The sequence below is a fragment of the Micromesistius poutassou genome (genome assembly GCF_964030765.1).
Source record: "Micromesistius poutassou genome assembly, chromosome: 6".
NCBI lineage: Eukaryota > Metazoa > Chordata > Actinopteri > Gadiformes > Gadidae > Micromesistius > Micromesistius poutassou.
Genome location: NC_140276.1, coordinates 17,914,323 through 17,929,616, shown reverse-complemented (window position 1 = coordinate 17,929,616; position 15,294 = coordinate 17,914,323). Strand labels below are relative to the sequence as shown.

Sequence of the window (15,294 nt, the reverse complement as noted above, 5' to 3'; positions counted from 1 at the left end):
TGAAGACGGCATTTCATGTTTTGAGTACAAAAACCCAGAACTTTTCACCTCATCTGTGAAGCCTTTTAAGCATTTGTAAAGCCCTTGTGGTGGCAAAAATCACTGCTTTGTCACCTTTTGACTACAATTATTACTCGAAGCAGTGAATCTCCCATATCGATGCCTTACTGTGACTGCCACATTTGTTAACTGACCACTCAGCGTGGCTTGTTAAAAAACATGGGTCATGTCAGATTAGCTTTCAGTACTTCCACCCCTTGGACCTTAAATACAGCAGTGCGGAGATCAAAGCTACAAGGGCAATTGTCTCTTCAATAAAGGCTCTTTCACCAGCCATTCACACTTACGAATTGAATAGAATTGCTAGATACAACAATTACACTTCCAGGCTTACTCTAGGCTTTGGTAAAGGTTATGAACCTGGACATGCGTTTTCTTTGAGATTATGCAATTACAGATGATTATAAAATATCATGAAAACCATGTTTTCCCGAAAATAAGTTATTCTGTGTAGCCCATTATTTGTAAACCTGCAGCCTGCTCAGTATTTGTTGGAGATGACATTCATGTAGACATGGTGGTCTGTGTGGCTGAGTTCCCCAGGTCCATGCCGCCACCCTCCCCCCTCCAGATTCCCTATTTGGGGACAGCAGTAGGACTCCGAGAGGAGACTAGTGTGGGTGGGTTTAAAAAGGAAGTCATGAATTACCTGTCGAGTGGTGATCTGCCCTGCGGTCTTGAATCCCCCCTGACAGCTGCACTCTGAGACACTGTACGGGTCGGAGCTAGTCGACGAGCACTTGGAGAGTGAGTCACAGCCCACCACGAACGTGTTGTCCAAGGGGAGCTCCTGGATTACGTGGTGTTTCTTTGGGGCCACCGGTGTCTCTGGTTTGATTTGAAAGGTGGGCTGGGGGGACGCAGACTTGTAATGCTTGGCTAAGTCTGGGCTGTCGGGTTTGAAGGTGGTGGGCGTCGTGGCCCAGTTATACTTCCCCATGGTCTGCTCCTCCAGCTCCACGGGGAGGTCCAGCGTGCCGTTAATGTGCTCGTGGGTGGGGTCATCAGGCTTGGATTCATCGATGGTCACAAAGTTCAGGAGCAGGCTCTTGGGGGACCGCTTCTTTTTCTTCTTCTTCTTCTTTATCTGCCGGTTCTCTTGGTTTGGCGACACCCACTCTCCGCTCTGCTTGCCCTTCTGTACTACTTTGTGCCTCGGTGTCTGCCGGCAGCGTACCAAGGCCGTCACGAATATGACCAGGATGACAGTCATGGTTCCGGCTATAATCGCTATGACAACGATCACGTATCCACTGGCTTGGGGCGTCACCTCATTGTCTCCAATGTTACGGTCCAAAGGTGTCTCCATACTTTTCCGCAGCTGCTCTTGGATATAGGTGGCATTAGAGACAGTGTCGTTTACAAACAGGTGAATGAGTGCAATGGCGTGGAAGGACTCAGGCTGGCCCAGATCTTTGACCTTAATCACAAGCCTGTGCAGCCCGTGATCAGCTGTCACTATTTTCTCCTGTAGGGTGATATTCCCTGTAGCTTTGTCTATGGCGAACAGGCCCCTAGGGGAGACCCTGGAGGTTATGATGATGCTGCTGATGATGCTGTAATGAAGCTCAGCATTCATACCTGTGTCATTGTCAATGGCAAACACTCTGGTGACCACTGCACCGGGGTTGGTGGAGGTCTGGACAAGGTCATAGGAGTAATTGGAGGAAGGGATGACAAAAACGGGGCGATTGTCATTCACATCAACCACATTGATCGTGACCTTGGCGTAGGAGGTGGTGGGCGGCTGCCCGCCATCGACTGCCTTCACCATGAATGTGTAAGAGCTTTGCTGTTCCCTGTCGAATGTGATGTTGGGTTTGATCACGCTGGTTACAGGGTCGATGAGGAAGTTATCTTTCCCATTCAAAATGGACAAGGTTATAACAGCATTATCCCCCGCATCCGCGTCCGTGACTGTGATTAAGCCGACGGTTCCGTAGAGAGGCAGGTTCTCGGGCACATAGAAGTTGTACTCGGGATGTGTGAACGCAGGGCTGTTGTCATTGAGGTCTTGCACGATTAGCCTGACTGTGACATTGCTCTGCAGAGACGTGGAGCCGTTGTCCCGTGCCACCACAGTGAACGAGTACCTCTCCTGCTTCTCTCTGTCAAGCCGCTTGCCTACGGAGAGGATCCCAGTTCGCCTGTCTATGTTAAACCCGTCAGGCGCATCAGGGCCAAGCGTATAAATAATCTCAGCGTTATGTCCACTGTCAGCGTCGGTGGCACTGATTTTTATTAATTGTGTTGATGGGTCATTGTTCTCCGGTATGGAAAGTTGGATCTCCGGTTGGGGGAAGATAGGTGCATTGTCGTTCTCATCCTTGATTTTAATTAAAACCATGGCTGAGGTGTTCAGTGGTGGAGTTCCTCTATCCGAGGCAACTATCCTAATTGCATATTCCCGCGTTGTCTCGTAGTCTAGTGGGGCTGCCGTTTCCAGTAAGAACTGGTCATTAAAGACTGGTTTCAACCGAAAAGGGACATCGTGGTCAGTGTAACAGGCTACTTTGCCGTAAAGATCAGCGTCCTTGTCCGTGACTGTAATGAGGGCTATTTTGTTGTTGAGAGGAGCATTTTCAGACAGCACAATGGTCCCGTTAACCTGGTTAATTATGTAGCGGATGTCTATCGAGGGCACATTGTCGTTAACATCCGTCACGTTTACAGTCACCGTGGATCTGGAGGGGGTGGAGCTGCCATCGCTGGCCAGAACAATCAGCTTGTGGACCGGCGTCACCTCCCGGTCCAACGGCTGCTTGACGGTGACCATACCCGAGGAGCCGTCGATGGCAAAGTGGCGTTTGGTGGCGGCAGACATCTGGTTGCTGAAAGAGAAGTGGATCTGAGCGTTGGAGCCCAGGTCTGCGTCGGTGGCGTGGAGCTGTGCCACGGAGGTCCCGATGGGCGCGTTCTCCGGGATGTTGACCTCCAGCTCGCTGTCCTTGAAGATGGGCCGGTTGTCGTTGACGTCAGAGATGGTGACCTGGAGGATGGCGGTGCTGGACTTTGGAGGGTTGCCACCGTCTTCCACCTTGATCTTCATGACGAAGGTGTCCTTCTGCTCACGGTCCAGGTTCTGCTGAACGATGAGCTGGGGCCACTTATCGCCTTCGGGGGTCTCGATGATGTCAAGGCCGAACTCACTCACGCTCTGCAAAGAGAATAAAAACAAAATCACAGCAATTACCACGCAGAATATTCAACTGACTGTCATTTACATTATGTTAACAAGTATCCTATTTCACTGAACGACAAGAACTACCATTAATAATGTTTAATAGTGTCTAGTAAAACATATGCTGGCAGGGTAGTAGCTTATTTTAGAGGACATATATTAACACATTATTGGGGGATGTGTGTTTGTGTGTGTGTGTGTGTGTGTGTGTGTGTCTGTGTGTCTGTGTGTGTGTGTGTGTGCGTGCGTGCGTGCGTGCGTGCGTGCGTGCGTGCGTGCGTGCGTGCGTGCGTGCGTGCGTGCGTGTGTGTGTTCCAAGGGGAATTCAACCTCTTTCAGGGATGAGATTAAAGTGAATGTTGAATGTGAAGAGTTAAATAAACAGCCCTTGACGGCCTTTAACTGTACGACTGATTCTTGGCTCTGTGCTCTCCCGTTGGCTCACTTGTACTCCTCGTACTTGTAGATCAAAAGCTTTTTACAACATTAAGTACCAGCCCTAGACTGCTCAATAATTTCCCTTAAAACGTGTATATATTGCATGTTAATTCATGTTCATCAGGCACAAAAGAAATGCTTTATTTTGACTATTAGCTAGTCGTTCACAAACTGCTGAAATGAACCCATCCTCACTGTAATCCACCCAGGGACCGTTGGTTGAAATGCCATCATTTAGCTTATTAGCCACTTCACGGCCGCTTCCTTTAGCTTGACTCGAATTATATTCCATTCTCCCCTGTTCGTGTGTGTGTGTGTGTGTGTGTGTGTGTGTGTGTGTGTGTGTGTGTGTGTGTGTGTGTGTGTGTGTGTGTGTGTGTGTGTGTGTGTGTGTGTGTGTGTGTGTGTGTGTGCATGTGTGTGTGTCAGTAAAAGAGCATGCAGCCTTGCTGGAATCAACCTCATGTTAGAAAAACTGAAAAGGGGAAAACATTTATCGTACACAGATAAGCTCTGGTTTTACATGCACTGCAAGACCAGAGCAGTACAAATTAAAGAGAGAGGGATAGAGGGAGAGTGAGATTGAGGGAGCAGTATATCAAAAATCCTTTTTGCTCAGCAAGGGGCTAAATCTGCGCATGAATAATGCCTGGGGGAATGCAAACAAATGCAGATGTAATCCCCACGAGACACCAGTTCTGACTTATCAAAGTAATTGCCTTCCACCCGAAAGAAAAACAATAGCACAAATATTTATGATTCCAGATGCAGTACAATATATACACATATATATATATATATATATATATATATGACTATGTATTTTCTTAGAGAAAAACAGAGAGAGAGAGAGAGAGAAAAATAGAGAGAGAGAGAGAGAGAGAGAGAGAGAGAGAGAGAGAGAGATAAGGAAATAAGAAGATCAAGCCAATGAATGAGCTGCATGCATATTAAAAAACAAAGAAGCCCTTTGAAGCTCCTTCAGTCAGAAGCAGTTTCATGCTGAAACAAGGAAAAGCATCCTCTTTTAGGAGATAAGCGTCATGCTGCACATCATGTTGGAAGCGATTACGCTGTCTAGGCACCGCTCTCAGTTGAGATTAAGATACATACGTTCTTACAAGTGAGGGACAGAACATGGACCATGGATTGGCTGTATAGTAGACTGAACTTTCCAGTAGTGTTTAAAACCTGAAGCGCCAGACACTCTGAAACCCAGCAGCGACATTGACATGGTGCACATAAGCAAACACATGCAACAGCAGCAAGCAAATTATTGTGTACTCTCAAAAATTGCCTGTCGCTGAAATGCTGTGGCCGTGTTAGTGATTGACAGAACTACTTAACAGGGCCAACATTGCAGGAATGATCATTCAAAGGGTATTTTGTGATCCTTCGGGCTAGGGGAAAAAAAGTAGAAAACAAGATAACCAGACATATGGAAATGTATGGAGCCGCCAGCTTACTGGAGACATTTGCGAAACACAAAATATACATTGAGGAGAGCTTCTCTCCCCTTAGCCTAGCTTTAACACCTCCCAGTCGCTCTAATTCTAGTAGTAAGTGCCCCCGATTTCAACCGACTTCATCACAGGTTTAAAAACCCCATTTGTTTGAAGAGATATCGCACTATGAAAAAGACACTGCCATTTAGCATAGGCTATTGTTAATAGTGGGGTGGGGGTGGGGGGGGGGAGGGGGGGATTCTGTGTGATGATTTATGAGTGAGAAGTTCTTCCACGCTTTTTTCCCCCCCCTCGGTTTCAGTTTTACAACTGACAGGCTACGCTCGGCGCATTTCAATAAGTTAAAAGAGAGCTATCTCTCAGGCCTGCGTCGCCTCCTGACTGCAGAATTAGTCTGGTGGACTGTGATAAAATCTAGGACAGGCTAAGAAAAGGCCAAGTAGTCGTATGAATCAGTCACAGGAGAGGACCCAGGGCCGGGCACGAAGGGCGCCTTCCCAATAGTTCAGTGTGACATTATACACATTCACCTTTCATATGGATGACCTCGTGAACTCTGGAAATAGGCCGTCGGGTTTCACATAAGCGCAGCATGGGCGGTTTTATTGTGTAGGGAGTGCATGTGGGTTGCTCACAGCATGATATCAATTGAAAATTGGCTTATTTTTTTAATGAAAATGATTGAGGAGACTCACTGACGTGCGTCAGAGGAGGGCTTAAAGGACGGCTGTGGATCCCCTTTCTGAAGACGGTGAGGTGCTCGAGATTGTCAGTGAATGAGTCTTTTAGGCAAGTTGATGACCTTATTAAAACTCAGAGGAGACCAAGATTGGGTTGTGAATATATCAGGGCGGTGGGGAGGCAGGCTGTAGTCACGGTGATGCCCATGGATGGGCATTACCTGGGGAGGGGCCATTTATCACAGGCTATAGCACCTTTCATTATGCTGCAAAAACTCTCACTCTCTCTCTCTTATTCTGAGGACTTTATTTTTTTTGCCATCTCCCATCTACACTTGCCCCTGGCTACGACCTCGTGCTTTTAATTAAAAACAACCAAGCTCAGGATCGTTTGTCTGTTTTCGTCAACCCCTTGTTGAGGGAAATGCGTCAAAATATGCTAATGAAAACCGCCAATGTTTAGCAATGAGTGTTTGTTCCTGGAAATCCCAGTTAAACCTAAAAAAAAGATCCAGTTCAAGGGAGAGTAGCTTTTGTTAGAAGAAGCTTCAGATTTAGAAAAGCATCAAGCACAGGTGAGGTTAAAGGTTTTGAGGGTCCTCCAGAAAATCTCCAGCAAAGTAAACAAACCTCCACATATGGAGCCATCTGTGATTCACAGAAGATGAAATGCACAGGATTCCAAGCCTAGAGACACCAACCCCAAACACCCACTAGAAGATGGGAAAGGGGAGGCCATTTAGCCTCATGGAATGTGTGTGTGTACGTGTTGTTCTTGATTGCACCCTGATTATTTTAAATTATGTTTTAAATGAAAAGAGTAGTGAAACAAAATGGCCTCAGACAACAAATGATTTAAATAAGCCTTGACATGTTTATAATGGAATACAATTTAATTCATGAAGGCAACTCTTCTCACCGAGCATGGGATTATTTTTGGAAGAACTTAAACAACCTCTGCAGCAGTGAGGTTTTACAAAAAAATATCTTACAAAGGATAATTACTGAATTCCACTCAAAATGAGTTTGCTGCATATGTAACGAGTAATGCAATGTATAATTGATGCAATGGCTGTAAGAGATATAAAAAATATAAATGTGCAATATATTTATTTATTTATTTATAAACGTATACTTTTTCTTTTTCTATATGTTACAACCCTGTAAGAAATATGTGTGTGTGTATATACACAAACATTATATAAACATCAGTCAGTGCTACAGTGGTACACCTGTTCTGTAGGGTTTGGTGATCAATCGCTTCGCTAAACAATAGCAGCAGTTTTTAGTTCATATATTAAATAGCACATGAAAAATGTACACTTCACTCGATTTGGAGCAAAATCCCAGAGGACGTCTCAAAGATAGTCCAAAGGGTGGTTTAGCGGCCAGCAGCTATTCATGGAGATGTTTGTGCAAATCTTACATACAAAAGCCAAGACTTTCTGCAGGCCTTCTGAAGTCAGAGCTTACATATATATATATACATAAAAAATTAATAAATAGATATGCAAATTGTGATTGTTGAACAGTTTTGCAAAAACATTGACCATCAGTCAAAGACTTGAGGAATTGCACCACAGAAAAAAAAGGACAAAAAGCAAATGATTGCAATAGATGATCATGCTAATGAGCGGAATATTTGGTTGGTGATTTTCCAGGCATGAACAATTCACGATATAGCTCTGGAGAGGCTTGGCAGCCGAGAGACTGTTTAAAAATGCTAATTAGTATTCAAGGCAGACACAGACAGACGCGATCCGGCTCATTCTAAGCCAGTGGTAAGTTCATCTGGTCTCTGAGATGGACTGGACCCTTCCGCCCACACACACTCCCAAACCTTCAGATCAGCTTTCTCAATTCATTAAGCTTTGAGTTTTCCTTTTAACTGTTTTGATTGGTCCAGGGTTGCATATCTAGATTTAAAGACACTCTTTGTTGTCTAGACAGTACATTTATTAAGGGTTGCCTTCATTGGACAGAGAGTACTGCACTTTGCTCTAATAGAGCACATGTTCTGGGAGCACACTCTTGTCATTGTTTTTATTTGTTCTGTTAACAGAGCGATCTCATATAGTTATAGCCTGCAAACCTCACCATTTGTATGGCCTACTTTCATAATGAATATAAAGCATATGGCAATCGGAATGGCAAACATAAAAGATTTACATGACATGTCCTGAATTATGGAATAAGATACCGTGTTTTGTATAATATCAGCAGCAAGGCAGTGGGATAGGGGTGATTCAGCCCCACGTCACGAGCAAGACGCAGAATGAAACCGATAAAGTTCAAGTTCTAAACATAAACCTATATGTATATTATCAAGCTCTATTGTACTACACATATGCAACAAAAACCCCTTTGGGGCTCGGTGGGAGCCCTGTGCAGAGAGAAGACCAGAGGCCAGGCCTGGAGCTCACCTTGACCAGCTCGTAGTGCTGGATGCCGTTGAGGCCCACGTCGGGGTCAAAGGCCGAGGGCACCGGGTAGCGGGTGTTGATGGCCGTGTTCTCGGGGATGGAGATGTTGATGACGGTGGACTGGAAGAGCGGCGCGTTGTCGTTCACGTCCTCGATCAGGAAGCGGATCTTCACCAGGCGGAAGATCTCGTCGGGCAGCACGGCCACCTCGATCTCGTAGTAGCAGCGCTTCTCGGCGAACACGCCCGAGCACAGCTTCTCGCGGTCGATGCGGTGGTTGGTGGTGAAGATCTCGCCCGTGTTGGCCTCCACGCGCACCAGCGGCACGTCGCCCGTCTTGTACACGGGCTTGAACTGCAGCGGCGAGGAGAGCCGCACGCTGGGGTCCAGGTTGAGGTCCAGGTCGCGCCGCAGGTTCCCGATGCGGACGTTCTCGGGCTGCTCCTCCTTCACAGTGTAGTCCCTCTCCTGGGCCCGGCATGCCGACACCAGGCACGAGACCAAGACCAGCAGCACATGGGCCGGGCTCACTAAGTCCATACTCAAAGAGTGGAGGGGTGGAGGGGATGGGGGGGGGGTTCACGTTCCAGTGGCGGTGATGCTGTCACAACAGAGGAAGGGGAGGGGGGAGAGTGGGGGAGACGGGGGGGGGGGAAGAAGCAATGTCAGTGTTCAGAATTACATGAGCTACATGTTTTGTTGTAATTAGCACTATATTCCCTCATAGAGAGTTTTGAACTTGACCTTTTCCTCCTAACTAGCTCTGGGCCCACATCCTTCTTGTGTCTTTGAGAGCAAATTAACGTCGGTTTTGCACAATTAACCTTTGATGACATCCATTGAGCAGGCAGACACGTAAAGGTTAGTAGTTCACAGATCCCATCAATCTGCTCTACACCACCAACCAACACTTTCATATTTTTCTAATGAACGACTGGAGTCCATTGTTGCATTGAACTTGCAAGCAAGCAGCTCGGAAGTTGGCCTTGAGACATTGATCAAGTATTTTCAAAAATATATCAGTTCATTATCGGGTCTTAAAGGCTCTTATCAATGTTATTTTAATTGATTTTTTAACAGTGTATTTAAATCAAAGGTTTTTTTTGGGAAGCAAAGCAAAAATACAAAAACACATCCCTATCCATGAGTGGAGAGCACGGTGTGTGTAAACTGCAGCTCACGTGCAAACTTCAGCTGCTGTGGTTGGAGCTGTAACACAGCCTCAGGCAAGGTTGTGTAAAAACACACACACATACACACACACACACACACACACTCAAGCATACACACGCATAAACAGACTGACAGACAGTTTGGCACACTCAAACACACATGAGCGCACACAAACACACACAAGCAAACACACTGAACCAAATAACTTACGTGGGCAACAATACAGACACACACACACACACACACACACACACACACATACACACAACTACATTCATAAAATCTCTGGTAGCTGTTTACATCAACTATTAATAGGGGGCAACAATTGCACTGAATGTAAACATTCAAGCTCTCAAACATTTCATGAACACAAACAATATGATAAGAGCTCTTTAGCCCAACCATGGCAGCAACAACCCTGCCTTATTTATCGGGTCCCTATCAGTCAAATTACTGGAGTTCAATCATTACTTAATTGCGTACTAGCAACAACAACAAAAACACACAAATACATCTGACAACTTTATAAACACTGCAAATATACTTAAAAGGGAACAGTAGAGCCTGACCGACAGTGTTAATTAAATGGGTCTTTGTTGTGTGAACTATTTGTTGTGTGAACTCGCAACTGGAAACGCATCTCCAACTCTCTGCAGTGTCAGAGGAAGAGGAAAACGATGTTGATTATTTATGGATTTTGTGTTCTAGGAATAGATATTGTCTGGGATTATTATGGGTATGATAAAAGCGTGTTCTAGCTATCATGGTGTGGTTCCCATCCTGGTCTTTAAGGTCAGGACCACATATCGTGTTTGTTCTCATATTGGGTTTTCTGTGGCTCAGATCATTGGATGCCTTTTGCCCATTGAGACACACTATGTGCATTACCAATAATAACCATATTTGTTAATAGGTAATACAACTAAAATGTATGACGTAACACCACATTATTGATTTTTCAAAGCATTGTGATAGAGGGCATATGTTGACTTTAACCCAATGACAGATGAGGTTGGCTAGCCCGACGGTGAACTTGAAAGAACTTCCATTTTACTTTCCCTCGGTTGCAATACTTAGAGTAAGATTGTTTATTGTTTAGTATTATAAAGCATCTTAGAAACATACTTGTAGGTGCAAGGATCAGTCTTATATAAAAAAATACATAATTACTCCATCCCACATTCATCATCTTAAGGATAGGCCACACACACGTGAGGCTGTGGTTTATTGTTTCTTTAATAATTAAATAAATAAAAACTGCTATCCCAGGAGTATTTTGAGCTCAAATGTATTCAAGGACTAATACAAATTCATTACTCATATCCAACTGTGTGTTTAGGTCAACCTTTCCAACCCCCTGAGTCTTTATTAAAATCACATGCTTCCTGCTGGAGATATATTGGATTACACCCGCGAGGCTGCCGTCAAACATCTACTCTATCACTCTCTACGACAGCACCGGTAGAAAGAAGCAAGAGGAAACGTGTGACAGCCGTCACCCGGACGATTCACAGCTGCAGCAGCGAACGCCGGAACCTGGAGCAGCGAGGGAATCGCACGTCGCTCTTTGAGAATTACAATGTTCTTCATGAAATTTACATCCATTACCGTGAGGCGTGTATGCACACACAACATCCTATATGAAAATCTAACTACAGTTCAGAGGATTCATTCTTATGATTGGTAAAGGCAACATCCCCAGTCACAAGCCAAACCGAATTGATTAAAGTGAAGAATTCAATATAGTGTTTTATTTTTATAAACCGAGAACAATAACTGTGGCATTATCATAATCTGGGCATGAAAACTTTTCAATATGTTTCATAAAGTAATGACACAAGTCGTTTATTTATATATTTCTTTACGTAACATACCATAGCCACGTCCGCGTGACTAACTCTAACATATGCACACCTTGTGCCAAACGCTGTATCCTACGTCCGTGTGAGAGTACGTTATAATGCTGCAAGGATAAAGGGGGAATATTTCATAAATGCAGTGCAATACTGGGAAACCCTTTGATGTGATCTCCTGAGAGGGCGCAGCCATTTGTACCAAATGAGACAAAAGTCCAGAAGTTAAAAGTCGAATCAGTGCATAATTATGTTTAGAGTGCATCCTGGAGTGGCTGGGGATTGTGATGGGGATATGATCCTCGCTGGGTCCTCCACACTGAACACGCTGCCGCTCATATTGAAGCACATAACTCATCCGCCAAGCTCACTTGTCATTCCCGTCTCCAAGGTTGTTATTGCTTTTCGAAAAAATGAAGCAAGACTATTAATACAAATCATAATTTGTGTAATTATTGTGGACGTTTTGAATCTGAATACATTTCTCTGGTGAATGCTAGTTCGACGGGGGGGCGAGGGGGGCAGAGGAGACAACCCCAGGTGTCAGTCAGGGTGTCTGCTTTGCTTACATTTCACTAGGCTCCTGAAATGCTATTTTGAGCCCCAGACAGCAGGTTGAATCCAGCAGGCAAACTCAAGCCTCCCTCTTGGGAAAAATAAGAGAGTGGGGAGAGCGAGGGGGAGAGAGGGAGAGCGAGGGAGAGGAGCCGGCTGGCTGTGGATCAGTTTTCCCCACAGTGTGATGGACAGGCCGGTGCTCTGTTTGTCCTCAGCCAGAGGAGGAGAGAGAGAGAGAGAGGAGCGTGACACAATCACAATCTCAATGAGGCCGGAAGGGGAGTTTGGAAACTGAAAAAAAAAGGAATACAAGAATGCGAAAAATATATCCAGAATTCATGAGGAGGGGTGGGGTCGGTGGGGGGCCAGCAACAGGAGGGCTTAGATGATAATAAACATTGTGTGTCTTGACGACCGAGTATACGATACACTGCTTGCTTTACACAGAGGGTATCGGTGGACCACTCTGCTCCATGTCTGCCTTTGGTGCTGCTTTGAATATGTCTGAAATCTGTTGACAGGCAAGAAGACTTCCTTCAAGATCGGCCTGTTCCTCCTCACCCCCCCCCCCCCCCCCCCCCCCATAAAGAAATGGATTCCGTTTTCTGTTGCGGAAAAACTTTCTCGACTTGACAAGTATCCTCTTCTCTCTTTAAGTGTTAGTTAAAAGGGAGTGGACAGAATATGAAATGTGTGTTTATGCACGAAGGGTAGTGGTGGTATTGTTGAGTGGAAGCAGTGGCAGAAATCAACCAAAGCTTCGTGGTTAAACTGCAAGTGAGCAAGGCACCTTTAAGCAGAACGTATCGACGTATCGAAAATGAAAAGAAAGTACCATGCAGTAGATTAGAAATGTATTCTGAGAACAAAACGTATACTAACGCAACTACTAAAACATACACTAACAATAATTTTTTTTTTTGCCTATTTAAAATCAAAAAGTAGATCTTGAATCAAATGTTCTTGAGGAGTACATCCAACCTTTGATCATTAAGTGATCTAGAATGTTCTTAACTCACAGCGCTATGACTACGCGCTGTTCGTCTACACTATTGTAGTCTTATATATATTATATATATATTATATACCACAAGTCATAGCAGATTACATGCAGATATGATCCTAAAACAATATTGAATGGTTTTGTTTTGGATACTTTGTATATTCTTAAGGCATCTGCAAATCCTTTAACCCATCCATCAATTAACGTGAAAGAATAACTGTTTGTGAGCGTTTAACCACAGGATGTGAGGAAAACCTTAATCAAAGAAAATAATGTGTTGCACTACGAAAGTCATTAACAAACAGACATTCATTAGGAGCAACATACTGTCAGAGACTAATTAAACCAGCACTTCATTTGCTGTCTGTCATTTGCATCAATTGCTATACAGGGTAAGTGCATAGAGCCAAGTGTTTTAAAAGCACAGAGACCAGCAATCAATAACTCCTTCAGTTGACTCATATATACGGTTGACAATATGTTCAAGTAGGCTACTGCATGATAGGTACAGTATATTAAGGTAAGAATAAAGACAATCATGCATTCATTACATTTGAAAATTAAGATGTACCAGACACATTAGACATCCTGATCCTGACGTTCACCCCCAGAGCATGTTTATTTGAAACATGAAAACACCAGTCAGGGAGTCAGACACAATGTAAGACTGTTGAAGGCGCGTGGGACTCTGGACCTACAGGCTGCTTTTGATCAACTATTCCCACAGGACATTTTACTTTTTTGAATGCCTTTTTACTTTTTTTCTAAATGCCTACAAATGTTGTCTTCAAATTACCAGAGCTATAAACACAATTTAGACTAAATGCATTAGAGCACCTCATTTGGAAATGCCATAATGCATTCTGCTAGAAAAGACTGCCAACATGACATGATATAGATTTATAGATTATAACAAAATTGTACCCATTTAAGTGAGAATTTCAATTTCACTGGATTGGCTTTAAGTGATGGGTTACGTTCTATACGTTGAGCCTCATTTTGTTTATTTTTAAAATGAACGAGCGAGATATGTGGTGAAATACATATGTTGAAGAAACCCCATTCATCCCATAGAACCTGACGCGTGGATCCATAAGCAACCCTAATAGTCTAATTACTAATAGAATATTGTTTGATCATCCTATGTATCCTAAGTTTTAGTAGCCTACTAAATTAAATAGTAAAATATATTCTCAGCGGGCAAATAAGGGAAGTCACACCGCTTGCAGGTTATGTATGAAGTGCGCACTGCCGCTATATCAGCACCCACGCACCCTGAGCTCAGGGTGCTGCCGATCCACCTGCAATACAAAGTACTGATGCACCCTCCTCGTCTGATAAAGTACATGCACCCTCCTCGTCTTAAGTAGGGCCTATAGGAGCGCAGTGGTCCCGAGCAGCCTCATGATAATTGAGGTATGGGCGATTCGGAACCAAACCAATAAGGGGTTCTCAACAACAGCATCACACAGCCATATTCCACCACGACACACACTGCTTGGCTTAATAATAACGTCCATTTAATTGGCATCGCTGATTTAATCGAATATCTGAGTGTTGGAACAGTTTGGTGACGATCATTTTACGGGGAATCAAACGACACGCTGAGGGAAATAACGTCGGAGTGGAGAGGACGGTACGGGCTGGAGCACCGTCGTCTTTTTCAATTACGCACGCCGAGGTGTCGCTCTCTATCTCTATCTCTCTTCAAATGTGGTACCGATCGATTTGCAGGCGATTGGAAGTCATTTCATTGCACAGCTCTAACGCCAGATTCCGCTCTCTCTACCCCTGCTCTCTCTCTCTCTCTCTCTCTCTCTCTCTCTCTCTCTCACAACATATCTACTGGACACGTTAAACCGAAGGTCTTCCTGAAGACTTACTGAGATCACGATGTGGACTATATGGTCCAATTTGTGTTTAATACTCTACGACTCACCTTTTTCCACTCGAATTCGAAGACAAATCAATCGCAAGTCCTGTCACGTCGCGTCATCATTGATCTACCAGATGAAGTTCCATGAAGTGGAGTGAATCAGGAGGGGATCCTCGTCCACAGAGCAAAACGCGATGAAGACGGCGAAATCCACTACCAAAACTTATCCATGTGACACCATTCGCAGTCCTGGGTGTTCATCGGAAAGAAAAATAAAAAGGGTAAGCAAATAACTTTGTTTTAAAGCGATGTGGTGATAATTCCTCTTGGGGTGGCTGGAGTTGGGGAACTGTGCGATCCGACGGCGGAGATGCGCATTGGTCCAAGCTCCGTTTACACAACGTCGTGAGTCCCGGTTTCTAACTTACAACCCGCATTATTAACCATCATCATCCTACCTTGCTCTGTGGTTGTTGAACATCACCGGCATCGGACTACAGTGCAACGTGTGCTGTCGTTTGGTGACCGACGCGCGCAAAAAGAAAAGCTCAATCCAAGTGTACAAAAACGTGCATCATGGCAA

General features: G+C 44.5%; 1 protein-coding gene across 1 annotated transcript in view; it reads right to left on the bottom strand.

The window, feature by feature from the left end:
* The window catches only part of pcdh11 (protocadherin 11), a gene marked incomplete at both ends in the record, with an annotated part of 62,627 nt that extends 53,839 nt beyond the window's left edge, over nucleotides 1-8,788 (bottom strand). Inside the window, 2 exons of the mRNA XM_084469639.1 lie at nucleotides 710-3,217; nucleotides 8,249-8,788. Coding sequence (XP_084325765.1) covers nucleotides 710-3,217; nucleotides 8,249-8,788 — 3,048 coding nt within the window. The remainder of the gene's footprint in view (nucleotides 1-709; nucleotides 3,218-8,248) is intronic.
* Nucleotides 8,789-15,294: the final 6,506 nt, after the last annotated feature.